The 26,775-nt window shown below is 38.7% G+C and overlaps 2 protein-coding genes across 2 annotated transcripts in view; one reads left to right on the top strand and one right to left on the bottom strand.

Moving 5' to 3' along the window:
- Positions 1-20,058, bottom strand: part of LOC126094569 (protein kinase C and casein kinase substrate in neurons protein 1-like) — a 550,603-nt gene extending 530,545 nt beyond the window's left edge. Inside the window, exon 1 of the mRNA XM_049909035.1 lies at positions 19,656-20,058. The gene's annotated coding sequence lies outside the window, so the exon portion shown is untranslated. The remainder of the gene's footprint in view (positions 1-19,655) is intronic.
- Positions 20,059-20,169: 111 nt separating this feature from the next.
- Positions 20,170-25,671, top strand: LOC126094572 (protein cereblon). Its single transcript, XM_049909038.1, has one exon. It carries the CDS (start codon positions 20,560-20,562, stop codon positions 21,799-21,801), a length of 1,242 nt encoding a protein of 413 aa, XP_049764995.1. The 5' UTR covers positions 20,170-20,559; the 3' UTR covers positions 21,802-25,671.
- The last annotated feature ends 1,104 nt before the right edge of the window (positions 25,672-26,775 follow it).

Genomic DNA, 26,775 nt, shown 5'->3' with positions numbered 1-26,775 from the left:
TGCTAAACGCTGCAAGCAGTGAGGATGGTGGACAGGGGTCCGCTACGAAAGTAGTGTGCACCAAGTTGGGAATTTGGGTTGGACGGGAAGCGTACATGGATAGCTGAAACGCTTGAAGCGACCGCTCGCGTAAAGCAAGAAATCGGGGTTCGGCAGAAATTTTCGGTTGTCTACACTGAATTATTTTAGTGTCCTCATGTGGCTGACGTCCGTATTCCTCTTTCGTCATGTATATATACGGCCGCGGAATACTGTACGTCTGGTGTCTATTCTTTCGGACATGTCCGCAACAACAGACACCACACACGTAATAGCAACAGTAGTAACTTGCCCTGATATACTGTGTAGCTTGTTTTCTGAGGTTCCCCGTAAAATGTTTCCAAACGTTGTATGTGCATGCACGTACAAGATATACCCTCTGTAAACCGGATTTTGTGAGAACAAGAACTTTCTAGCTCCACATGTACGTTAAAATTCACAGATACAGCATGAGAATTCGGATGAATCGTTTCGAAACGCACTGTATTATCCTCATTCCACCAGGCATGCAAGTGTCTTACAATGATTGAACCCTGTGGCTACATATGTTCTTTGCTGCATTAACTCCAGCTTGTGTGTCACAATGTACTGAATAACATGAACAGTCTCGTGATTTTTCAGGTCACAAAACGTTTGACGAACTTTGATGGGGTAATAGATTCTTTCGCAGAAAGAAAAGCACGCCGAGTAAAGCTGTAGCAAGATTAGAGAGAAAAAAAAAATGCTGGGACCTAAGGATTGAAGAAACGTGTACTGTCTTTCTTGTCACTTATCTTTACTGGTTTTATGTTTCCTACATTTAATTTTATGTCGCACAAAAGAGGAAGTTATCAGTTAACAGGCAATAAAGAGTGCAAATTTTCTGGGGAGTTCTTATTCTCCCGGTCACAAATAATCCCACCCAGTATTAATTTTTTTTCTTTTTTTTTAAAAAACCGGCCGACTGGGAGCAGGAGAGGCAGCACAGGGCATTTTAATTTCCACTGTCCTGAATATAAGCTTGATGGCTTCTATTACAAAATATATACGTTTGAATTCCACAGAGCTAAGTGATGCGCGATAGAAGACTGCTGTGCACTTTGGCACACTTAAGACCATATAACATGTCTTACATTTACTCGAACCTATATGTTTGATATATAAAACTCTTCAGAAACATGTGCTCTACAAAAATGGACATATATTTGAAAAATCATTTTTTAAATTTTTGACGTCCTATTTCAAACGCTCGAGTTGGAGGAGGGCTCCACTATCAAGTTTTTGCCTCGATTCGGAAATATCGTAGATCCGGGGCTGCAGATATCCGTGCATACTTCAGTAAATGCAAGAGATTTTTTCCCAGAGGTGGCATTAATAATCCATACTACACCACACACAATTTAATAAAGCCAAACCGAAGAAGACACACGGTGCCGTGATTTGCAAAAGCGATCCCTGTACAAAACTCAAGTACATTTAAAACTTTATTGCAAACTAGAAACTAATAAATTTAAATAAATAAATTCAGTGTGTCCCAGAGAAACCCGACAGGACAATCTATACTAGTACACATACAGAACCAGAACTATATTTTTGTTGGATCTTAATGGTGGATTGAAACTGTGTAACGGACTGATAATGCAGTTATCCGCAAAAGGCGAACTTACCGAGTTCGTGTTTCGGTGGGGCACACGGTTTTAATCTGCCAGGAAGTTCCATATCATGGTGTACTCCGCTGCAGACTGAAAATTTCATTCTGGGAATATCTTTATCATTAATCGATGCATTTTACGTGTAAACAAATTACACTATTACAAAACGTAATTAATAGAGTCAATTGTCAGAAAAACTTCTCCTCCTACTCCACGGTAGATAAAAGATAATATCGAGGCTTGAAAGAAGAAAGCGGAGAAAAATCTTCAGTGGCTCTTTCACTTAAATGCAATCTTCCGTTACATGGAAAGATTGCATTATAAAGCAAACGCCTCAGCGTGGCGCTATCTGACAGCGGTGACAGCGGAGAAGTTATTCGGTGGCGCCAGTCGCCACCTAGCGGGTGGCGAATGCAGTTAGGCGACCACAGAAGCGTCGGATACCAGAGCGCGCTTTGTTTAACTCCGGCCCAATTGCTTTAGCCGGCCCACCGCGCACGTTATTACGTTACACACCTTTCTTTCGCTCCCTTCCCTCCCATTATTCTCTTTGTCCCCCGCGCTCGACGCCTCCGTCGCATGAAGAACAAACACGCACGCAATCCTCGATTGCAAACACGCGGCAGCTAGGAGCCCGTTACGAGTGACCTCACAAACGCATTTGTTCCGACCACAGGTATCCGGTGTAATTACAGTTCCAAATACCTGCTCGTATTACATCCATTATACCTCTCCTCTCTCAACACACACACACACACACACACACACACACACACACAGAGAGAGAGAGAGAGAGAGAGAGAGAGAGAGAGAGAGAAAGAGAAAGAGAGAGAGAGAGAGAGAGAGAGAGAGCCTATACAAGGGAATTTACTGACGTAAGAGATATCAGGGTATTCCCATTATCACCCGCAATATACCTGTGTGCTCGTTTACCGACACCACAGGTGGATTTCAAAGCACAACCAGAGTAATTCCAAAGAGAATGTGGCCAAACAAACGTTTTGGAGAGCGATATCACTTTGATGGCAACCATGCCAGATGAGAGTTGTACCCCAAGTACGTAACAGCTTTTACACAGTGTAAGTGAAATATGATACCTTACTGTGTTTCCGCGATTTATATAAACCACGAGTTATGACTACATCCGCAGTTTGTAAAATACGTACCTAAAAAAAAAATTATCTCCTTGCACACAAATCCCTATTCACATGCATGCCAGATTTACGGCAACGCAAAATCTCTTAGTTTGGCGGGGTTTTACACTAGTTCGACATTTTGCGCGAACTTCAACGCGAGATGCTGTTAATGTGAATAGTTTCCACAACGAAACTGTCTCAAAATCTGGTGGAAATCCAAAGAGATTTTGTTCGTATGACGAACTTTCGCAAAAGATTTTCGAGTGAAGGGGAGAAGGCTCTGAAATTGTCATGTTTAATAAGTATAAATGAGTTGTTCAGTTTCGAGCTGTGTTATACCACAAGAACTACATTTCTTTGGTGACTGAAAAAACTTATTATGTCCCAGGAAACTCATTATTATGAACTTAATTTACGAATAAAAACCCCGTACTTCGGACTCTATGGTGGTGGAGGTGGGGACGCAAGGGCCTCTTATAATGTCGGACGTCTGTGTTCGTCTGCGACGTACAGTCTGTTAAGTAACAGTGCTGACGGCTTTACACAAAAATGGCAGAAGGTATCGCCTTAGTTCTTTTTCACAACCCAACAGAGGGCACATTTGTCCTTCATGTAATGTCCGTAAAGCATTTGTTAACTTCGAATTCCTGGCTGAGATACACACGAAGAGACACTAGTACAATCCGTTTTAACAAAGATGTTTGATGCTGACTGCCAAACATTGGTTCATCGACATAAATGAAGACTGGACACAGCAGGACAATGATCCGAAGCACCGCAGCACGTTTTGCAAACGACTGGGAAAAAGAGAGAGATGTGTAGGTACTGGACTGGCCCTCACAATCGTCTGGCGCTAGTGTTATTGCAAATGTATGCCTTTATATCCAAAAGAAGCTGCAAGCACAAAGGATCTACACTTCGCGACTCAAATTCGACGCATTTAGAGGTCTCTTCCACGGGAATACGCGGAAAACCTCGTTTCAAAACTGCCTCACAGACACCAAGAAATTGTCGACGCTGCGGGCGATGGCGTTTTATTAATTGCAACTGCATTTTTCTTTTTTTCATGTACGATGTAAGTAAGTTTTGGTTTGTTGTCAAATACATTTTTCTACTGATTAACCCGACCACGATCTTTCTTACCAGCCTGTACATCAGCAGCAAGATACAATCAATGCCTTCACTGCGCGATAGCAATGGTAATGTTACCGATGACAGTGCCCCTAAACCGGACTTACTAAACACCGTTTTCCGAAATTCCTTCACCAAAGAAGACAAGGTAAATATTCTAGAATTCGAATCAAGATCAGCTGCCAATATGTGTAATTTAGAAGTAGATACCTTAGGTGTAGCGAAGCAGCTTAAGTCAATAAAGGCATGTCCTCTACTTCAAACTCTACACCCATTAGGTTCCTTTCGGAGCATGCTGATGTACTGACTCTATACTTATGCAATCACCGCTCGCTTGGCGAAAAATCTGTACCTAAAGACTGAAACGTTGCGCATTGCACAACGCACAAGAAAGAAAACAGAAGTAATCCGCTGAACTACTGATCCATGTCACTGACATCAGTTTGCAGTAGGATTTTAGAATAAATATTGTGTTCGAACACAACTAACTACGTCGAAGAAAATGATCTACTGACACAGCCAGCACAAGTTCAGAAAATATCGTTCTTGTGAAACAGCAACTATCAGTTTATTCTCACAAAGTAGCGAGTGCTGTTGACAAGGTATCTCAAATTGACTCCCTAGATCTCCGTTTTCAGAAGGCTTTTGGCAACGTTGCTCGCAAGTGGTTTCTAATCGAATTGCATGCCTATGGAGTATAATCTCAGTTATGCGACTGGATTCGTGATTTCCTGTCAGACAAGTCACTAGTTCGTAGTAATAGACGGAAAGTCATCGAGTAAACAAAAGTGATATCTGGCGTTTCCCAAGGAAGTGTTACAGGCCCTTTGCTACTCCTAGTTTATCAAAACGACTTACGGAATAATCTGAACAGCTCCCTTCGACTGTTTCTAGGTGATGCTATCGCTTACAGTCTAGTAAAGCCACCAGAAGATCAGAAGCAATTTCAAAACGATTTCGCGATAATATAGAATAAGTTGCCCTTCTTTGAACCTTATCGATGACTTTCGTCAATCCTATCTGGTGAGGCTGTACCTGGATGTGTCTGACTAGCCTATCCTCTGGACGTGTTTATATCGATAGTAGGTCGGGTGGTCATTATGTTCTGGCTGATCAGTGTATAAAAATCATTACATGGAGCAAATCTGGTTACAGGAGCAGTCAGGTGAGCTTCGATCGATCGATCGATCGATATCTCTCTCTCTCTCTCTCTCTCTCTCACTCACACACACACACACACACACACACACACACACACACACACAGTGGTCTTTTCGCTACTCTCGCCGCATCCCACATACACAACACCATCTTTCCTGTCTTCCCACGCTTCCTTGTCTTCTATTTCTCTTTCCCCATAGCTTCCTTCACCCTACCTAAACAGGACACCTTCCATCTTCCTCTTCTATTTCTTTCCTGATGGTGATATACCAAGACTTCTTTCGCCACCTGTCATTCGTATTAAATGTTTACACCATATCTATTCTTATATCTCTGATGCATTCCTGAGCCTGGGTCATTTCCCTTATTTCTTGCGTGGTCTCGCCGAGATATTCTACACAATTTTTTTGAGAAAGTCCATTTCTACAACACTCAATTTGTTTTTATTTTTCCAGTAAGCCCCCAGCACTCACATCCAAAAGCTGGTGTAGAGCATATTCCTTACTTTCCAATTTATCTTAGAAGACCATAACAGAAGGTTTAGCTTCTGGATTGCTGCTTTCCCAATATTGTTTCGCACTGCATAGGTATTCAGTCTTTTGAAAAGTTGCTTTCAATCCCCCATTTACACTGAGGTAACAGGATACCTCATAATATCAAGTCGGATCTTCTTCTGGCTCTGAGCACTATGGAACTTAACTTTTGAGGTCATCAATCCCCTAGAACTTAGAACTACTTAAACCTAACTACCCTAAGGACATCACACATATCCATGCCCGAGGCAGGATTCGAACCTGCGACCATAGCGGTCGCGCGGCTCCAGACTGTAGCGCTTAGAACCGCTCGGCCACCTCGGCCGGCGGATCTTCTTCTGCCCGTGTAGTGCAGCAACTCAACGTAGCATGGACTCAACACATCCTTGGAAATTCCCTGCAGAAATACTGCGTCATGCTGCCTCTACAGCTGTCCATATTTGCGAAAGTGTCGCTGGTGCACGATTTTGTGCACCAACTCACCTTCCGATTATGTCCCATGAATATTCGATATGATCCCCATCAGGTGATCTGAGAGGCCACATCATTCGCTTGAATTGTCAAGAATGTTTTTCAAGCCAATCGCGAACAACTGTGGCCCTGTGACATGTTTGGCAATATGAAGTCCATGAATGGTCTCCAAGTAGCCAAACATAACCATTTCCAGACAATTATTGGTTCTGTTGGACCACAGGACCCAGTCCATTCCATGTAAAGACAGCCCACATCATTATGGAGCCACTACCCACTTGCACAGTGCCTTTTAACTTGGGTCCCTAGCTTCCTGGGGTCTGCGCCACACACTAACTCTGCCATCAGCTGTTACCAACTGACTGAAATCTTGACTCATCTGACCAGGCCACAGTTTTCCAATCGTCTAGGGTCCAACCGATATGGTCATGAGTCCAGGAGAGCTGCTGCAAGCGAACTCGTGCTTTCAGTAAAGGAACTCGCGTCAGTTGTCTGCTGCCATAACCCTTTAACGCCACGTTTCACTGCGCTGTCCTAACGGTACGTTCGTCGTACATCCCACATTGATTTCTGTGGTTATTTCACGCAGTGTTGTTTTACTGTCAGCACAAACAACTCTACACAAATGCCATTGTTCTCGGTCATTAAGTGAAGAACGTCAGCCACTACCGAGCGAGGTGGCGCAGTGGTAGCACACTGGACTCGCATTCGGGAGGACGACGGTTCAATCCCGCGTCCAGCCATCCTGATTTAGGTTTTCCATGATTTCCCTAAATCACTCCAGGCAAATGCTGGGATGGTTCCTTTGAAAGGGCACGGCCGACTTCCTTCCCTCATCCGATGAGACGTATGACCTCGCTGTTTGGTCTCTTCCCCCAAACAACCCAACCAACCCGTCAGCCACTGTGTTGTCCCTGGTGAGAGGTAATGCCTGAAATTTGAAGTTCCCGGCACACTCCTGACACTGAGCATCTTGGAATACTGAATTCCCTAACAATTTCCAAAATGGTACATCCCATGCGTCTAGCTCCAACTACCACTCCGCATTCGAAGTCTGTGCGGCCATTGGAAACTTTTCACATGAATCATCCGGGTACAAATGATAGCTTCACCAATACACTGCCCTTTTATACCTTGTATACGCTATAGTACCGCGATCTGTACATATGCATATCGTGACTTCTGTCACTACAGTGTATCACACTATTTTAATAATTTTCTTAGCGCAAAGTAGGTATCTTCCTCTTCATTAGACACTCCTACCTGATCATCTGCAAAGAGCTTTGAGTACATACATTAAACTACTGTTACCGGAATACCCATTCCTATACATTTACTACTCCACTAGCCTAAGGCTTTCTGAATGGGTATTTAATCCATGATGGAGATAAGAAGAATCTGTGCTTCACCCCTTTTCTAATTTACTTTGATTACGTACTCTGCGAACTTTTCCAGGTTACATATACTTCTAGTATGTCTTTTCAAGCCCAGTCCCCCTCAGGGCTGCATTTTCTTCAACGGTACGGTGTCATATGCTTCCTCGACAGTCTCTTTGCCGTTGGTCTGAAAGTAAAAATGTTGTTATTACAAGGTCTTTCCTTTTGGAATTCACTTTGCTCTTCAACGGCCATCATCATCATCATCTCTATCCTGTCTTTTAGAAACCTGCCACACAATCTAAACAGAGTGTAACACTAGGCTCTACGATAATTTCCAAATACCTTCTATTACATTTCTTACAAACAGAATTTAGATATGCCGAATCCCATTCTTTGCGCACTTCTCCTCTCTTTGGTATGCGTGCATTAAACAATTTACTCAAATATTTCCATAACACACTCGAAACATACTTCACTAATTCTATTAGTACGTTTCCCGGTCCAGTTTTGTATTTCTTCCACAGATCTTCCTACTTCTGTAGCTGTTACTGGGTTCTTATTTCACCACAAATTATTCGTTATTCAAATCCAGTTCTATTTCCTTATACCCGGTTCTGTCTTCCACTGTCTTGATTTCCCTTTTTTTAATGCCAATAACTTATTTTTGTCCTTCTTCACATCTATTCTTAAATTCTACACATTTTCCAGGCTTCTATTAGTAGTCCTCCTCTCCACACCCCCCCCCCCCCCCTCCCCCCATACATACATCTATATGGCCAAATTTCCTTTCCCACATCTCATTTTTCCTATTAATAATTTCTCTTTTAACTTCCCTGTTTATTGCCACATGCTTATTTCTATCCTCCATGTCTGTCGTCCTCAGCCAACTGTCATATTTTCTTCACTTTTATCTATTCCCCACGTTTTCTGTCCACCTCTAGGCTTCGTTTTATTTCTTCGCTTGTTGATTCAGCGCTTCATATACTGAATCTTGAATCCATATTTTAATTTATCCATAATTCTTCTACTGCATTTTCGTCTTCATCCAAATTTTGCAGCTTGCTAGTTAGTCTCAGTTTATAAATAAATTTAACACTTTCATCTCTGAGACTAGTACACCCTTTTGCCCATGACTGAAGACAATCCGTGCTCCAAGAAGGAACTGGTCAGAGCCACATTTTGGGCTTCCGTATACCCCGAGTAGTTCACCTTACGTCTAGAATTTTTCTTTTCTATAATCTAATCTAAAATTGTTCTCACATCTTCTGAATGACTGCGACGTGTATTTATGTACCCACTTATGAGGGTAGAAACCATATAAATTTTATCCAGTGCTGTATATATATTTACTAGTTTTTCGTCTTTTTCTTTTACGACAAACGCGCGCGTGATAAAGTTCCTCCAATTGCTTCTATTCTACTGCAACATAGAGGCCGACCTGACAGAGCGGAGCCATTTTTGACCTGTACTAAGAATAATCAAGTTAAAGAAGGACGTGTTTACATTAGAGGCGCAATGCTCTTATTAGTTGGTCTTCTTTGATCTAGCAGACTATAAAATACCTACTGCTGCCAGATGAATCGCCAGCTATAAAGCTATGAAGTGACTATAAGAGAGAATTTTGTCGTCCCTTGCACTAAGATTTGGCAGCGGTCACTAGTTTTTTTTTTATGTACTGGAAGATCCTTTCCTTTCCGTCTTGCCTTAGGCAACTTCCTTGGAATCAAAAACATGTCAGATTTGTTCGTTGCAGTGCACGGGCGCCTAGAAGGTTCTCTGCAGCCGATCGCAATGAAAGTCCATCCACATGGGCTAGCACCAAGAGAAATAGATAAAAAGTAGAATTCCTTGCTATATTCGACAACCGTAAGTTCATGCTACGTTGTTCTCCATTAGTTGGTCAAAAATTGGAAACTGCTACGTCAGTATGTAAAAATATTAATAGTTTTGACAAATTATCCAATGGAGGGGGTCATGATCCCGAAGACAGTCTTGTTGGATACGCATCTTGCGAAACTAAACGAAACTGCAAACGTCTCAACTTACATAAGGAGCTGTCAGATGTATAAATTATCCCATAAGGGGAGTTGGAACGCCCTATCCCGACAATGTTACATTTAGTGACTTGGCTCCCCTGTATTTTATTTCAGGAACCACTGTAGCCATTCACATGAAACTTTTGCAGTACATTAAGCTGTATGTTCTGAGTCTACTGAACTACAATAATTGCATTTCAGCCACTGATTTCGGAAATACAATTTTTTAATTACACGGTTAAAATTTCGTGTACTTTTTTGTGCGTTATCCGAAATAATTTTAATTATACATAACATTATGCTCTTTTAGTTCAGTAGGCTCAGGATATATATTTTATTACTCCTTGCAAATTTGAATACTCGAAGTGGTTTCTGAGATTTAGGGAAAAAAAGCAACAGAAAACGTAAATTTTCAGGATCAGCTTCTAAAGTTCACTTAATATATATGCTTATTTTTTTAAAATTTTTAGTCACTCAGAAGCACCCTGCACCATATTATATATCATCATCTTGATCTTTTTCCAAGTTTTTCTCTTCTTTTCTTCTTTCGGGACAACTGTGCTGCATACTCTGCTTTATCAATGCGAACCTTGTCCATCCATTCAAGTTCTCTGGTGCAGTTTGCTCCACAATTAATTCCCATATGCTGTAGCACTTTCACCCTACCAATGTTGCCATCATTAAAAGCAATAACAGCATCCTGACCCCCCACCCCTCTTTAGTGTCTTCATTCCAACAAAAACACTTTTTAGTAAGTCAATCCATGTAAGATTCTTGAACGACTCATTGGGATTTTGAATCTGACCATGCAGACACTTCTTCAATAATTCAGGATTTGCCAGGTCTCTGTAAATAGGTTTTATGATATCCATGACTGCTGCTGGGATGGAATGTTTATGGCTATATGGACTGTTTGAGTACTGGCTATTTCAGTAACTGCAACATGAATCAGGTCCAGGAGGGCAAAGGTAGTGTACTGGTTTTTCATCAGTTGACAGTCTTTGTAAGAAGGTAGCCCATACTGCCCGCTTCATTTTCAACAAATCCTCGTTATTGTTTCTAATGGCCATCCCATAATACTGCTGTAGTTCATCAGTCTTTTGTCTGTCAGCTTGCTTCTTATAGTTTTACCATCAGAAAGTTTCTTGTCTCTCAGACTTTGTTTCAACTTCCTCAACCTAGTGCCCATCCTCTTCTGAACATGACCAACACATTCCAGTTTTGTGATAATCTTCTCACCATAAGGCTGGGCGACTACTACACTGTTATATGGTTTTAAGTCTCCATCACCTAAGACCTTAGTGTAAAACTCCCCTTTCGTTCACAGTTCGATTAAAAATTTCAATAGCTGCAGAGGCCTAGATACCACCACGTCTTCCTTCATAATTTCTGTCACAGATATGCCCTTATTCATTCACTGATTTACACTTATAACAATGTTTGGTTAAAATCTGGAAATCTGTTACCTTTCCAGTAGCCACACTGGTCACCGTAGCAACAGAATTCTTAGAACTGTAGCCGCGCTTCTGCCAAGTGTAATCAAAAGCTACCAGTATGTCAATATCATCATCAACAGCTTCGTTTGCAGCACCCTTCACTGACTCACATGCAACAGATTCCACAACAGCTCCAATAAATCCAGCATACTTAATTTTACAAGGTGGGCGTGGCATACTCATCACGGCACACAATGTTTCTGCTGCAGTGTGTCCTTTGTCAATAGCTCTCAATCCATAAAACTACCTAACATTTACTTCGAAATAATTATCTTTACACTTATCACAATTCTAAAATGAATGCGTATATTTACAACTGGCACAATTAATGATAAATTTCCTGGCTAGTCCATTTGCTACCTCACTGTCTTCATGTAAACTAACAGGCCCTCCACATACTTTACAACACACACAGCCACCTAAAACCCTTTTTCGGATGTGTAAATCTATCAGAATATAGCCTAACCTATCATTTATATCATTTTCGTTTTGAGAAGACTGTGTATCACAACGTTTTATTTTAATCTTCGAAGCGCTAACGGGTGTTTCTCTAGATACTGACGAGTTTGCCTGTATTTAATTGCTTCACACATGTTGAACACAGTGTTTCCCTTTATTAGAAAATATATTACCATGAAACCCGCGTTTCTTAAAAATACTTCGTTTTGGCGTCATACTTTACCTCTTGAGAGATTTACCAATCTATTCATCACCTTTCCTTGGAAAAAACGTTAGCACTTCGACATGCAACGTGTTTATACTATGAAACGACACGATACTGTTTTTGACAGTGCTACCAATACAAACACGTTATTTAACCTTTATAACACAGCAGCCGACTGCTTTCTACATAAAAAAACTGACGATTTTATTACATCTTGAAGTAATGCACGCAAAAATTTTAACATTTCCTATCAGTGTAGATTATATTTAAAAAATAAAATACTTCCCACGTGAGTTTATAAGTGATTATATATGTAATCATTATATTCGGAAAATTGCAAATTTTATAATGAGATAAAAATCCGAAAATGTGAAAAAAAAATTTCCGTTCTACCTACCCTTAAATCAGCGTAAGTCATAATTCCAAATACCTTCGCCTTACTTGGGGGATATTTAGCTCTTCTTCTGACGCCAACATAGTGAGAGCGGTACTATGCACGATCGGTGAGCACAGATCTGTTACAGTGGTCTTGAAGAGGAAATGGCAAATCAGCTTCGGGAGCTCTGCCAAGAGTCCTCTTGGGATAACGTCCTGGCTACAAATTTGCAATCCACGCCGCAGCATGCTTCCACATACATCTCATCATAGTAGAAGTTTGAAACAGACTGTGTCCCCTCAGCTTTTGAGCGCATTAATCCACGTCTCTTCTATGAAACAACGCTAAATGGAAGTTGCAGTAGCTAAAAGAAATAAACTTACTCAATGTGTCACTTCGCAGTCAATTGAAATTTCCCGAAGGAGGATACCGCCAATCCGCGTTATTTTAACGATCAAGTGGATACAAAATCTACACAGTGATTCCGTGATGATGTTAATACTTTCAGGGTTGATGGCGAAGGATAATGTACCAATCGGAAGTAACCGACCGTGGTCCGTAAATGACCTAGTCTGAAGTTGAAAAGTTCTGATACCTCTGACAGTGGATCTCTTCTACTGCAGTCTGTTTTTCATGTTTTATGAGGAGGCAGTATGGACCAAAACATGAAAAAATGTCTAGAAAAACTGATAGAAGCCGACCTTGGGGAAGATCAGTTTGGATTCCGTAGAAATGTTGGAACACGTGAGGCAATACTGACCCTACGACTTATCTTAGAAAATAGATTAAGGAAAGGCAAACCTACGTTTCTAGCATTTTTAGACTTAGAGAAAGCTTTTGACAATGTTGACTGGAATACTCTTTCAAATTCTGAAGGTGCCAGGGGTAAAATACAGGGAGCGAAAGGCTATGTACAATTTGTACAGAAACCAGATGGCAGTTATAAGAGCCGAGGGGCATGAAAGGGAAGCAGTGGTTCGGAAGGGAGTGAGAGAGGGTTGTAGCCTATCCCCAATGTTATTCAATCTGTATACTGAGCAAGCAGTAAAGGAAACAAAAGAAAAATTGGAGAAGGAATTAAAATCCATGGAGAAGAAATAAAAACTTTGAGGTTCGCGTATGACATTGTAATTCTGTCAGAGACAGCAAATGACTTGGAAGAGCAGTTGAACGGAATGGACAGTGTCTTGGAAGGAGGATATAAGATGAACATCAACAAAAGCAAAACGAGGATAATGGGATGTAGTTTAATTAAATGAGATGATGCTGAGGGAATTAGATTAGGAAATGAGACGCTTAAAGTAGTAAAGGAGTTTTGCTATTTGGGGAGCAAAATAACTGATGATGGTCGAAGTAGAAAGGATATAAAATGTAGACTGGCAATGGCAAGAAAAGCGTTTCTGAAGAAGAGAAATTTGTTAACATCAAGCATAAATATAAGTGTCAGGAAGTCGTTTCTGAAAGTATTTGTATGGAGTGTAGCAATGTATGGAAGTGAAACATGGAAAATAAATAGTTTAGACAAGAAGAGAATAGAAGCTTTTGGTGCTACAGAAGAATGCTGACGATTAGATGGGCAGATCACATTACCAATAAGGAGGTATTGAATAGAATTGGGGAGAAGAGAAATTTGTGGCACAACTTGACTAGAAGAAGGGATCAGTTGGCATGACATATTCTGAGGCATCAAGGGATTACCAATTTAGTATTGGAGGGCAGCGTGGAAGGTAAAAATCGTAGAGGGAGACCAAAAGATGAATACACTAAAAAGATTCGGAAGGATGTAGGTTGCATTAGGTACTGGGAGATGAAGAAGCTTGCACAGGATAGAGTAGAAGCTTGCACAGGATAGAGTAGAAGCTTGCGCAGGATAGAGTAGAAGCTTGCGCAGGATAGAGTAGAAGCTTGCGCAGGATAGAGTAGAAGCTTGCGCAGGATAGAGTAGCATGGAGAACTGCATCAAACCAGTCTCTGAACTGAAGACCACAACAAACATACTTGTTCAGTAGAAGAGATGTTTCACAATAGAAAAAACGAACAAGTGTTCATGTCCATGTTTATTAGACACTAGACCTATTGGGAGTAGGAAGTAAGAATGTGCTGAATACTTATTTTAGTCTAGTTTCGTGCCTTCATACTATTCGAAATTAAAGTATATCAGTTCTCACTTCACCTACATTCGTGAAATACAAGCGCTCTGCCCGGCGTTGCATGGTACCATTATGAGAGTTTGGAGTTGCCTTGGAAAAAAGAGAGGAAATCGTTGTGCCATTTAGTATTTCGAACTGGTGTATAAGCATCTGCTATACACAAATTCAAATTGAAACCATATTTGTCGTCGATGTCCTCCCTTCGAAGGCTCTTTCAAATGCAACATCGAATAAAAGTATGTAGTTCTATTTTTTAAAAAAAATGTTGGTATGTAAAAGTCGGAAAATTCGTCGGATTGTCCGCCATAACTTGGCCAACACCCTTCCTACATATATTTACAAGATCTGAATAAAATTTGTTTCGCCGAGGTGGTCTGATAGCTGCATCGTATTGTATAAAGCAAAGAACTGTTGATTTTTTCTATTCTAAACATATCTGTTTAAATACTGGACTAGTTTCACAGTCGCGAAACATCCTTTTCACCCGAGAATTCCTCCTTATTGATGTCGGATGATTCGCTTGCTTCATAAACAGCTTTTCTACTGCTGCGCCACTGAGGTAGGTAACAGACTGAAACAATCTGCATGGTGAATCTAAATGTCAATAATAAATAAAAAAAAAGGCAGAAATATAAATTCCGCCAGAAGCATTTTATGCAGCTTCAGCATTCCGATGTTTTCCCATGTTAAGGGCAATCAATAGTTGAAGCAATATACTACGGGCTGTTTCTTTTTCCCTAAAAAAGGATACGCCCAGGCACGCAGTAAGAGGGTTTCATAGCACGTAACGCAGATATGGTAATTTATCTTACTTGTTTACGCTTTTGTTACTCAATACAGGTTATATTTGACGTTTTAAAGGCCTTTCGATAGCTCATAGGAAAAACTGCTTGGTAATGCTTGCAGTGAATCTCTGTTTTCATGTCCATAGCCACGTAAACATAATTGTGATGACTATTCTTAGCCCTTTTACGAATTATTTATGCAGAAAACGATTTATACACTCACATCACACGAGTTTAGAAATGGATCAAAATACTTCAGACACAATTCGAGAAGACTGGCTCAGTGTAGCGATTTACAATATTCCCATACAGGATAATTTGATTACTGTGTTTTACCAAATTGCAGAGTTAACGACACTCGACTTTAATGAGTACTCATGCTGAATTTACCATGTGTAGCTTGTCTACAAGGCAGGTGTATGATGCCTATGGACTTTATGCAGATCGTATGATGAACTTCGGTTATCGAGATCCGGCTGACAACTTCCTTTGTATAGTTGAATCGCAGCAATATCTGTCATTATCTCCCGATAAATTGTAACTTATTCTACCGTCCACTCTGCGCCACTACACAGTTAATTTTCATTTTGAATAAAGTCCTAATGGTCAGAATATTATTATCAAGTTCCGCCCAAGAAGACTTGCAACTCTTGACGTTTTTGAGATCTATTGTTTTGTTCTACGTGACAATACGTACTTTGACAGTTACCTATCACCCGTCATAATGAGGAACACGTCAACACTGAAACACACAAACATGTTACCAGGGACTGCAGATTCGTTATACACAGCTATTAGCTGAAAATCCTAAAAGGTGTTATAAATTTTGTAAGGTTTACTCCGAGAGAGAGAGAGAGAGAGAGAGAGAGAGAGAGTTGCAGTTTTGTCGCTTCCTATGAAGGAGCATTCATCAAATTGACAGCTGGAATTTAAACCTTGTTAAAATCCGAAAATCTGGTATTCCTTTACAAACAATGCCACTAGTACTATATGTGTCTAACAATTTTCGATCTAACTCTGATGTTCTTAGTACATACGGACTCGCTGTAGGTTCGCTTATCTTTATAATCACATGCTACCTCACACTCCAGATTACAAAAGTGATTTGGCAGCAGCAATTGAGTAACCTACCTCAGAATTTGTTAACACTGAAAATGGATATAACGACGACTTTTCGAACGTGAAATGTCTGTAGCACCATCCAATGTTAAACGAAGTTTAATATTTATCCGTCATTATAATATAGCCAGCCGAGGTGGCCGAGCGGTTCTAGACGCTACAGTCTGGAGCCGCGCGACCGCTACGGTCGCAGGTTCGAATCCTGCCTCGGGCATGGATGTGTGTGATGTCCTTAGGTTAGTTACGTTTAAGTAGTTCTAAGTTCTAGGGGATTGATGACCTCCGAAGTTAAGTCCCATAGTGCTCAGAGCTATTTGAACCATTATAAGATAATAGCTTTCCAGTGACCGATTCCGCGACTGTTCTTGGCTTTTTCTTTTCTTAGCACTTAACAACAGTTTTCGTCTCTGAGCTTTACCTATGAACTCAAATATGCATAGCAGTTTGACCAAGTCTTGGTCTCTGTGCACAAACGTAGATCAGTCAGAATGCAACCAATATGTGGAAATGGAAATCCACTTATTCTTCTCTTCGCCATCTGTGTAAAAACTATTATCGCCTTTGCGAATTTCAATATTTATGGTGATAGCAAAGAGTAACTATTTTGTGTAGACAGATGAGAGAATGGAATCAGGAACAGACAAAGCCATCAACGAAACTCTAAAATCGTCGAACGCAATATACAGGGACAACGATCTTCTGATCTGTTCAAATAGAATGTCCATCCACACCTGTTCCAAATGAATCAATCTTGTGAAATATTATAGTTTAACAAAGTAAAGCAAAAGATTACTTCTATACAACAGTCTAATAAAAACGAAAATCCACGTAGGTCACTTAAATCACTGCTTCCAGTTTATATATAGGTGAAAACTATGTTGATTAACTACAAACGGGCATGGCACATTGTTTTATTAGATGGTCGAAGCCGTAGGAAAAAAAGGTCGCGATGGGTCAGTACAGTGTACTGTCTGTCTATTTACAATCGCCGTAACATGTCAAACGAAATTTTATTGGTTGTTTCACGTTTACGTTGAGTTATATTTCACTGTATTCCATTGCTATAATCTGTGAGACAGCTGCTACGTAACAAAGTCACTCAAACGTATCATAGTTCACTCGCAGTCCCCCAGCCACTAGAAATCCAGCGGTCGGTGGTCCATATGAAATTTGATGCACTAAGCAAAATAATTTTCTAAGAGTGGTCATACACCGCTGTTTCAAACTACTTTTGAATTACCGCTTTCACGTTATCGACTCGTGTGTATCTTACAGAAAAGAAATGAAGGGCTCTGCCTCAAACCTTCAAGCCACAGGTTCTCGTACAATTCTGCGAGTAGACAACCAGCAATTATCTGAGATTTACCGTAACAAGATTTTTTATCACCTACAAAATTTAGTTGTGGCATGAGTTCTCCAAACTGACCAACGCATTCTTTCGTATCGGTTGCAGTTAATGGAAGCATAGAAACTAAGGCAGATCGCACAAATAACTTTCGACTTTTGCAGTGAGGGCGGGGCAGTGTCACTGATTTAGTTTTTGCCATAGTTCGATTAACAATATTTATTACCTGTAAATATCAACTAAGTCATAGAAACCAGAATGCAGCATCTATGAAGTCTCCAGTCGAAATGGGACGAAAACGTGGTGTTCAAAATGTTTATGTACGGAAGTATGTACGATGTGAACAATTCATATTCAGGCACACAAGATCATAAGATTTTTACGCTGTTTCGTTCTTCTTAGCTGATTCAAATATACCGGTTCCTCATCAGACGCATTAAAAAATACGTCAATGCGTGCAGGAAATGTCCCGCTATTAGAAACATCTGTGGAGTAGAGTCAAACGTTTGGTGTCTCATTGGCTGTATATAAAAAAAATGAAAAACCAACTATTACGTCTCTCGACAATCTAAATTGTTTGACACGCAAAGGAAAACATACTTCGACATTCTGTTCAACATGACATACGCCAGAAACAGCAGATTGACACCCCAACCGCCCGATTTCAGAAAATCCAGGACGCTTCAAAACACCTAGTTATTTTAACTTGTTGCGTATGGTGCGACACAAGCAGTTTACGCAGAAACACGGATGAGACAAATCACACTTTATTCAACAGAATAATTTAAAATGGGGCCCAAAAATGATCTCTTTGATAAAAATGTTGGTTAATTTATGTTGTTTCTGTATACAGCATATAATGAATTTGCGATGTTTGTTTTTGAAGACAATATGTTATACATCACATCGTATCATCCTCATTACGTTCATACCTGTACATTTATTGGCGTATATAAACAAAATGACAATTGCATTTGTATGCTTACACATGGATAATAAATAAGAACTGTAATAATCATATGTTAATGACCTGACACCCAACGTAGTGTGTAAATAAAATTAAAGTGATTTTCCCACATACACAACAACTTTATTTGTACTGGGCGAGAGGTCGTATTTGCTCCTACCACTGCAATTCTAAACCGTGAAGCACGAAGATAGGGGAGCCAGTGGCATGTAAACGTGTCTTTACCAAAAAACTTACTAAACACGGGTAACTTTATGCATGCTCTAGTGCTACCATTCTGGGGTAATGTGATGTCCGTGTTAATTTTAATAATAACTGACATCTACGAAACTTTAAAGATTCTAGAGGCAACCTATTGTGTTTTGGCCTGTCTTGTTTTAGACACTACGAAACGCTGCAACAGACAGCGTCATCTACGAGCTGAGGAATTACACGCAGATTTCCATTTATTTTCTGACAAGAATTCTACAAACGTTTTAGTTCGCTAGGCACTTATCAAATTGGCGAATGGCACACAGTAACTTCCAGAAACCAATTTAAAAACAAATTATGCCGGTTTAAGAACAAAACAGGGCAGGCAGATCATTAAGCAGATATGCAACCAACCGAAGTACGTAGGTGAACTATTTTATTTTAGAGCAAACATTTCTTAGTGATATACGAACACTTTATCCGACAATAAATAACTGTGTGTGCTCGAAGTTTGCTTTCTTGATACTCCATAAAGGGCAAGTACCGGTAAGTTTATAAACTTCACTCATCAGATCACTATGTCAGAAAGATTAACTTTATTTCTAATTAGCAGATGGTTTAAGGTACAGATAAACAAAATGTCAGATCATTTTGTTGTTCTAGTCCAAACTCACGGGTACGTTTTGCACAACGGAATGAAAGTTTCTAATACGATTATCCTATTGTTTTACATTATTACTAGTCTAGATAGGTGCGTTGTTGTAACCCAAAAGGTATCACAAACATACTGCATGTAAAGTTGTGCTACAGTGAATAAAATATCGCAAATATTTCAGGTCCGTAACTGGCACCTATAAGCGAAAGCACAAAACAATAACAGTAATACTTGTAACGTAATTTCAAACAAAAACTTGAACTTATTTGATACACGGGTAAATACTCATAGTTGCAGGCTTGCAGCAATGAATACTAACCCATGCTACGATACAGTTTATAACAGCACTTCACGTATTACGAAGATACTGCTAGTATCTTGCACCTTACCTGTAAATATCAGCTCTGCTATTCCAGTGGAGATCAAGTATTCCGACACATAAACACATGCACACGCGAACCTCGCGTACGTAATATCCTAGCACGCACTTTAACGCAAAAATAAAAAAGACCTAATATCAAAACACACCTTCTGGACAGAATAATTTCACGCCTGTCCTACACTTTGCTCGCGTCACGCTGCTAAACACACGAACTATACCGCTCAAGCATCCCTGTATGGGTGTGGCTAAATCACGTAAACATCCGATGTCGCCCGAATCATTACGAAGACGCTCCCTGAATTTACCTCCATACAAAAATTTCTCTGTATACGTTATCGTGGTGATGAAGATCAGAAAAAATTATGCAAAAACACAGTAGCTCGTTTATCACTTTATAATACATAAGAAGTCATATTTTAGCTAGTTGGCTATCTAGGCAACGATGACTGTTGCTAGATTTGCCTCTGTTAAAGTAAACAAAGTTATCTCTGTTTAGTATCGTTGCGAGAACGGTACTGCGTCTGTGGTTGCGAATGGAAAGTTATTAAATCTGGTGTTTATATTTAGCTCTTTGTTACTATCATCTTGGAAATACGTTGTACTAGGTTATGTTATTAAATGCATAATGGAAAGTATGTAATGGGGCAGAATGGACCAATAAATGGTTATGATGATATTTGAAAAGGCGGTCAACTTGTGAAATGCTAAATATTTAATGATTAATTATGGTCAAAGGCAAAAATTCTAAAAAATGCTATAAATGTAAGCAATGTCGCTTATAATCGAGAAACATGATTTTCATGCATTGGCGATCCTGGCCATGTTTATAGATATACAATCTTCGGCTTGCTTATTATAGTAGCGTCTGTGTTAAGGTTGATGTTTGTGTGACGTTACGGTGTTTGATTGCAATGGAAGGGGGTGGAGAGGCGTCAGGTGCGATGGTTCCGGTAAACAATAATGATTCAAGCAGTGAAGACGAAGGTGATACTAAGGACGACGACATTCAACAGAAGTTTGATACAGCTTTGCCTGCGAAACATACTTATCTGGGAGACCTTGAAGAAGTGAGAGGAAGAATTGTATTAGATGACGGTTCGTTGCAGACAATCCCAATTCTTCCTCAGCCTGGAGTTGTCTTGGTGCCAGGACAGACTCTACCACTTACAGTTTTTTACCCACCAACAGTCAGTATGCTACGGCGAAGTATCAACACTGATCGAATATTTGGCGTAATTTGTATAAAGTATGTAAATTCATCTCCTGCGACGATAGCGAATGTTGGGACAACGGCGGAAATATACGAATTCCAGGATGAGGAGTCTGACTTCGGTTTCCGTATCAAGGCAAAGGGGAGGCAAAGGTTTCGGGTGATTGAGTCAAATCGACAAGTCGATGGGAATATAATAGCAAAAGTTAAAATATTACCCGAAGTGATTTTGCCTGACCCTTTGAAGGAAATTAAACACCTTTCACTGAATCGCCTGAGACAATTCAAAAATCTGCAGCAGTGGTCCTGCTTAAATGCTCGAGATGCTGTACAAACACGTTGGCCAATTTGGGTGTATATGCAGTACCAGACAGAATATCTGATACCAAGAATAATGCATCACTTGCAGCATGTAAGCAGTGGAAGAAGTAATGTAGCGATTCCAAAGGATCCCGTAGAATTATCTTTCTGGGTGGCACAAAACTTGCCTATTGTTGATGAACAGAGGCTTAGGCTGCTAAGCATTAATTCAGCTGTTCAACGTCTTCGACTTGAACTTTGTATATTAGAAAGGTGTAAACTATTTTGTTGCAGTGATTGTGGCACAATAGTTGCCAGAAAACGTGACGTATTTCCCATGTCTGTTGAAGGCCCTCAGGGTACATATGTAAATCCTGGAGGCTATGTACATGAGACTATGACACTGTATAAAGTACAAGGGTTAGAGCTTTTGAGTGAGGAGCCAGATACTGAATATTCATGGTTCCCAGGTTATGGGTGGACAATAGCTCAATGTAGGCAATGCCATAAACACATGGGGTGGAAATTTACTGCAGTGAAAAAAGGTCTAAAACCAGATACATTCTGGTGCTTATGTCGCAGGTCACTTGCACCAAAATTGTCACCACAAGATGATGATGATGACACAGTGCTTGTCATGTAAGCAGAAAACTAATTTAGACTTGTTTAATGTATTAATGTATACTCTTGCATTGTGTATATTTATCTCATTATGGCTGGCTGCAAATATATAAATTTGTTTTGGATATTTATGTAAAATACTTGGAAAGTTGTATAAAGTAGTGAGAAGGGAAGTACAGTGACCTGATTAAGATAGTGAGATTACTAAAGACTGTTATAAGGAATGAAGAAAGCACATTTAGTATATTTTTGTATGTATGTGTGGTGTAGTCCAGAATTTTGAATATCAATATTAGCAGAATGCTATTTATTCTTTCTGCTCATTTATGTACTAAGAAGATTGGGATCATTATTGGTTGTTAAGTAGAAAATATGATTAGTAGTTGAAGGATGTTGGAATTGGAAATATTCATCATTACATTTCTTTTGCAAATTCATTCCAAAGTATCACAAAGCAGGAAGAACATTGACCAAAATTCAGTATGAATGAAACTGCAAGGCATATTTGTCTGTAGCATTTATCTTTGATTTTAATCAGAGGTTTACTGTAGTATATTATAGAGCCACATTAAAAAGATAAAATGCTTTTGTTTTAAATGCTTTTCAAGTACACAACATTAAAAGTGATAGATACATTATATTTAGTTCTGATTCCACTGGAGAAATTTGTTTCTCTCTCCCTGTCCCTTGCCTTCCCCCTTCCTCCAAAACTACTTCAGTAGTGCTTTGTATACAATGATAGTTGCTAATTGACCAGCAAGCAAAATCCCATAATATTTTGGTGGAAGACAACAATCTCCAACATTCTTCACAGATAAAATTGACTGATTTACTCAGAGAGAGAGAGAGAAGAGCATTATTTGTCTTGTGAAGTATTACTGTTTCATGTAAAACAGTAACACACGTCGAATAAGCTGCTCTGTGCAGACTGTGCACAATATTTCCATATTTTGAAAATTATTACATTGTAGTGATAGATAGGGGAAGCTATTAAAGAGGAGTCAAATTATAAAAATGACGGGTCGTCACTCAGGTAAACGATTTAAAATAATGAAAATGATTAACAGAAATTATGATGAAATGAGAAGTTTTTAAATTTTGCTGTTCTTTTTGGAACACTTTCAAACAGAGAGGGTGGGGGTTATTTGAATGTCATTAAAGAGAGATAATATTTTTTAAAAAAAATCCAATTTTGGTGCAAAAAGGCAGAAATAACTATTGGAAGTCCATAACAAGGTAAAAGTGACTGAATTACTAGTAACTAAAAACAAATAAAGGAATAATATGAAAAACGAATTTAAAGGCATATGGAAAGCACAACGAAGTGGCTCTAAAATGACATGGTGTCAACAGTATGAAGTTTTAAAAATATTCTCATATCTGATGTCTGATAGGTTCCGACATAATGTTTGTTGGAATCATCTGTATGTCTTAAGCTGTAAACCTATGAAAACTTATAGACTTTTGGAAGGCTTGTCATATATGCTAAGTGGCCATAAAATAGCCAAATTCAGCATGAAAATAGCAATAAAACAAAATGTGTAACCCTTTATAGAAGATATGAGTAAGTGACTCAGAATTATTTAATAATGGTGGAGGGCACAATGATGTTATACTTCCAATATGTATGTAATACTACGTAGAAACATATTTCTGAGAATGCTACTGTAGTGTCAACTAATTGTGCTTTGACTCATGTGACATCCTGGTATTCCTTTCAAGTTTCAAATTGTGACTTGAACATAGAGTTTCAGATGCCTTCTGGACATACATTAATAGTTTTTCCTGTGCAAAATAACTTTAATAATCTCAATTTTATTTATCATTTCTTAGGTATAGAGCATCATTTTTGGTAACTACTGTGATACTGTAAATAAATTGAAAATTCAGAGTTGACTTCTATAGTTTATACATAAATTGTTATATTTTGCCTGCAGTGAAGTGGTTGCTGGGAAAATTTGAAATGTGTGATAGGGTTACTGAGGGTCTTAGATTTGTGAATTAGATTTACATATTTTTTCTGATTCGAGAAGTTCAGTAACTTCAGGTCATTGTACTGTGTAATTCTGTATGTCAGCTTTGTTGAATAAAAATAATCTGCAATTAGTGAGCAACCCAATAGTTCCAAGTCATTATGACCGAACAAAGTAAGATTGTAAGATCTAGCACTTTCTGTATTTGCTGATGCACATAAGATGTTCCAGACTACAAACATTTTTACCGCGAAACTGAAAGCAGAGTATCACAAAGCAATAAAAATTTAAAACTAAAAATGGTACATAAAGCTGACAGTAGTTTGTGCACATTTGAATACTAGTTGTGGGTATAACTTTTATCTGTTCAAGAAGACTATTTGTCCATCAATAAAGAAATGATTGTACGAGTGCTTCCTGACCATGGCTAGTGTTTTCTTTGTTAGGAATGTGAATCTAACTTAAGTAAGGTAATATTATGAAAAGGACAGTTTCCACTCACCACATAGAAGGGATGCTAAGTTGCAGATAGGAAAACCAAAAAAGTCTACGCTATGTGGTGAGTAGCGACTATTCCTTTCATAACATTGTCATTATTCCATCCCGGATTTTCCGTTGTTTAAATAAGTTAAAGAGCTATTGATTATAACTTTGTTCTGTTTTGAGCTGTAAATGACTATCATCCTTATAGAGCACAAATTTGTTGAAGATTTTGTGACTACTTTTTTTTAATATTTTCTGTTGGCTTTTGTCTCAGATTCTTTGGTCAAAATTTGTTTAATGTTTTTTCTAACATTTTAACAGCATAAGTGGCTGGCATTGTAATATATTCATCCTCCATTGCTTTGATCACTACCAGCACTGGAGGGAGAATCTTTGACAATGGCAGCCTGTCACGCTGATAAAATGTTAGAAACATCATCAAACAAATGTTGTCTAAGGATCCTGAGATAAAAACTAACAAGCATCCTAATTTGAGGATGAAAATTATACTTTGAGCTACACTAAAGTATCAGTGCTCATATTTGGAGTATATTGACTATAATGACAAGTATTGTTCTGTCTCTTACTTGATTTAAAAACTTAAAGTACCAATAGAGTGATGGTGTGCTAGTAATTGTGTTAATATCATAATTAAAGATTGTCTTCTGCTGATAAAAAATAGTGTGTGTCTCTTTTCTTAGAAAACTGGCAAGAATCACTACCTTACTCTCTTAAATATGCCATTTGAAGAAAGTTCTCAGACTTAAAGAAAGTGTTAGGTCTAACAGTATGAAAGAACAGACTGATTGAATGGTTGTATTCTTTTTTAAAAGCACATATGTACAGTATTTGTTAAACAGAAATAAATATATATTGTATAGATGCTACCAATGTAATATCTTTTGAAAGGGATTTGATACTTATCCTGATCACAAGTTTTAATGCATGAATATGAAACTATAGCTACAGTTGACGTCATAGCATTATATGTATTATATCAAATTCAGTCATGTTGCTACTTATATTTCTGAGCTGGGCAAATACAACTATGGGGGTGGTGAAGTATGGGAGTGTTTACCTTACGTGCGACTGAATTCATCTGATATGTTTGATAAATATGTGACCATTTTTTTTATTAGTACTGTTGTCCAGTAATTGTATTCAGGCAACTTTCACAAAGCTTCAGAGCAATATGCTAATTATTCAGTATACAACATAAATATCCTGATGTAGCTTGAAGACTGTACAGAATATTTTTACTGCCAGTGTAGAATTAATTATTCACCTGTAATTTAGCAGTTGCTGTAAAGCTATGTATGTTGGTCAGACTATTGTAAATGGTCAGAATACTATGGAAGGAAAAGATTAAACAATTTAATACTGTGATGAATAATTAGTGTATGATTTAATTTAAATAAAGGCAAAACAGACCTGTATATGTAATTTGTACTTAATCTTTGCTTTCATTTCCAAACTTTTATTTGTCACATCCTCATAGTGGGTTAATAGCCATGGTGATAGTGTTGTTCAATCTAACCTTCAAGTTGAAGAGTTCTTTATTGGAGGTGATCTGCAGTCTTTGAGCATTCATTCAGTGTTAGTTTTGTAGTCTTTTATGCTGTAGCAATAAATATCAGCTAAAAAAGTTACTTTCTTGATACATGACAGAACATATGCTCATAGGAATGATAATCATTGCATGTATATGCAAGCACTATACTGCGTGTTCCATTTCCAGAAAAGTCAAGTAAAACAGTGAGATTTTAAAATACGTATTGAAAAGCTTAATTTGCGAAACATATATTTTGTTTAGAAGTTTCTCACAATAGTCTTTTATTGTATTATATTCTTATCTGTATGTACTATCACAATCTTTTGTTTTCAGTCAGCAATCTGCAACACTGACTCATGTAGGAAAGGGACAGAGAAAGACTCGCCATAGTATGCTGTAGGGACAGCATAAGTAACTTAAAAATGAGAGTCAAAATGCTGTCCCCTTCACACATATTGTTACAATGATAAACTCACATAGGCAACTTTTTTGGGTTTTATTTATTTAGTAGCCTAAAAGTCTAAATATATACAGAATTACATTACATATATAGCTTTCAAGCACATGTTTCATTTTTCAGCTGCCTGGCTAATAGCTTGAAATAGCACTGAACTATGTCTAGCTTACACTTATAATTAAATATATGTGTGAGTAATTTCTGTTCAAAAATCTGCACACTTCTTATTGCAAAACTCAATAACAGATTACCAGCAGTACCTTATTAGTCATCCCTTCTATAAATTATCATGATATCTGGATTCAGGATGAATATTAAACAGCTTTAACTTTATCAGTGGATAGCAGGAACACAGTGAGCAAAAAGTGGATGAAAAATATGATAATTTGACACTTAAAATCTACTCAAGTGTTATGTCATGTTCAATAACTGAGTATGCATTAATTTTTGGCAACTCGACTTACTGTCATCTGCAGGTCATTGCTGACGAATGATGAGATGGTCTATTTTGGCAACCTTTCATGCTCTTAT

The sequence above is a fragment of the Schistocerca cancellata genome, chromosome 8, assembly GCF_023864275.1.
Source record: "Schistocerca cancellata isolate TAMUIC-IGC-003103 chromosome 8, iqSchCanc2.1, whole genome shotgun sequence".
In the NCBI taxonomy this organism is placed as follows: Eukaryota; Metazoa; Arthropoda; class Insecta; order Orthoptera; family Acrididae; genus Schistocerca; species Schistocerca cancellata.
This window is presented reverse-complemented; position numbering and strand designations above follow the sequence as displayed.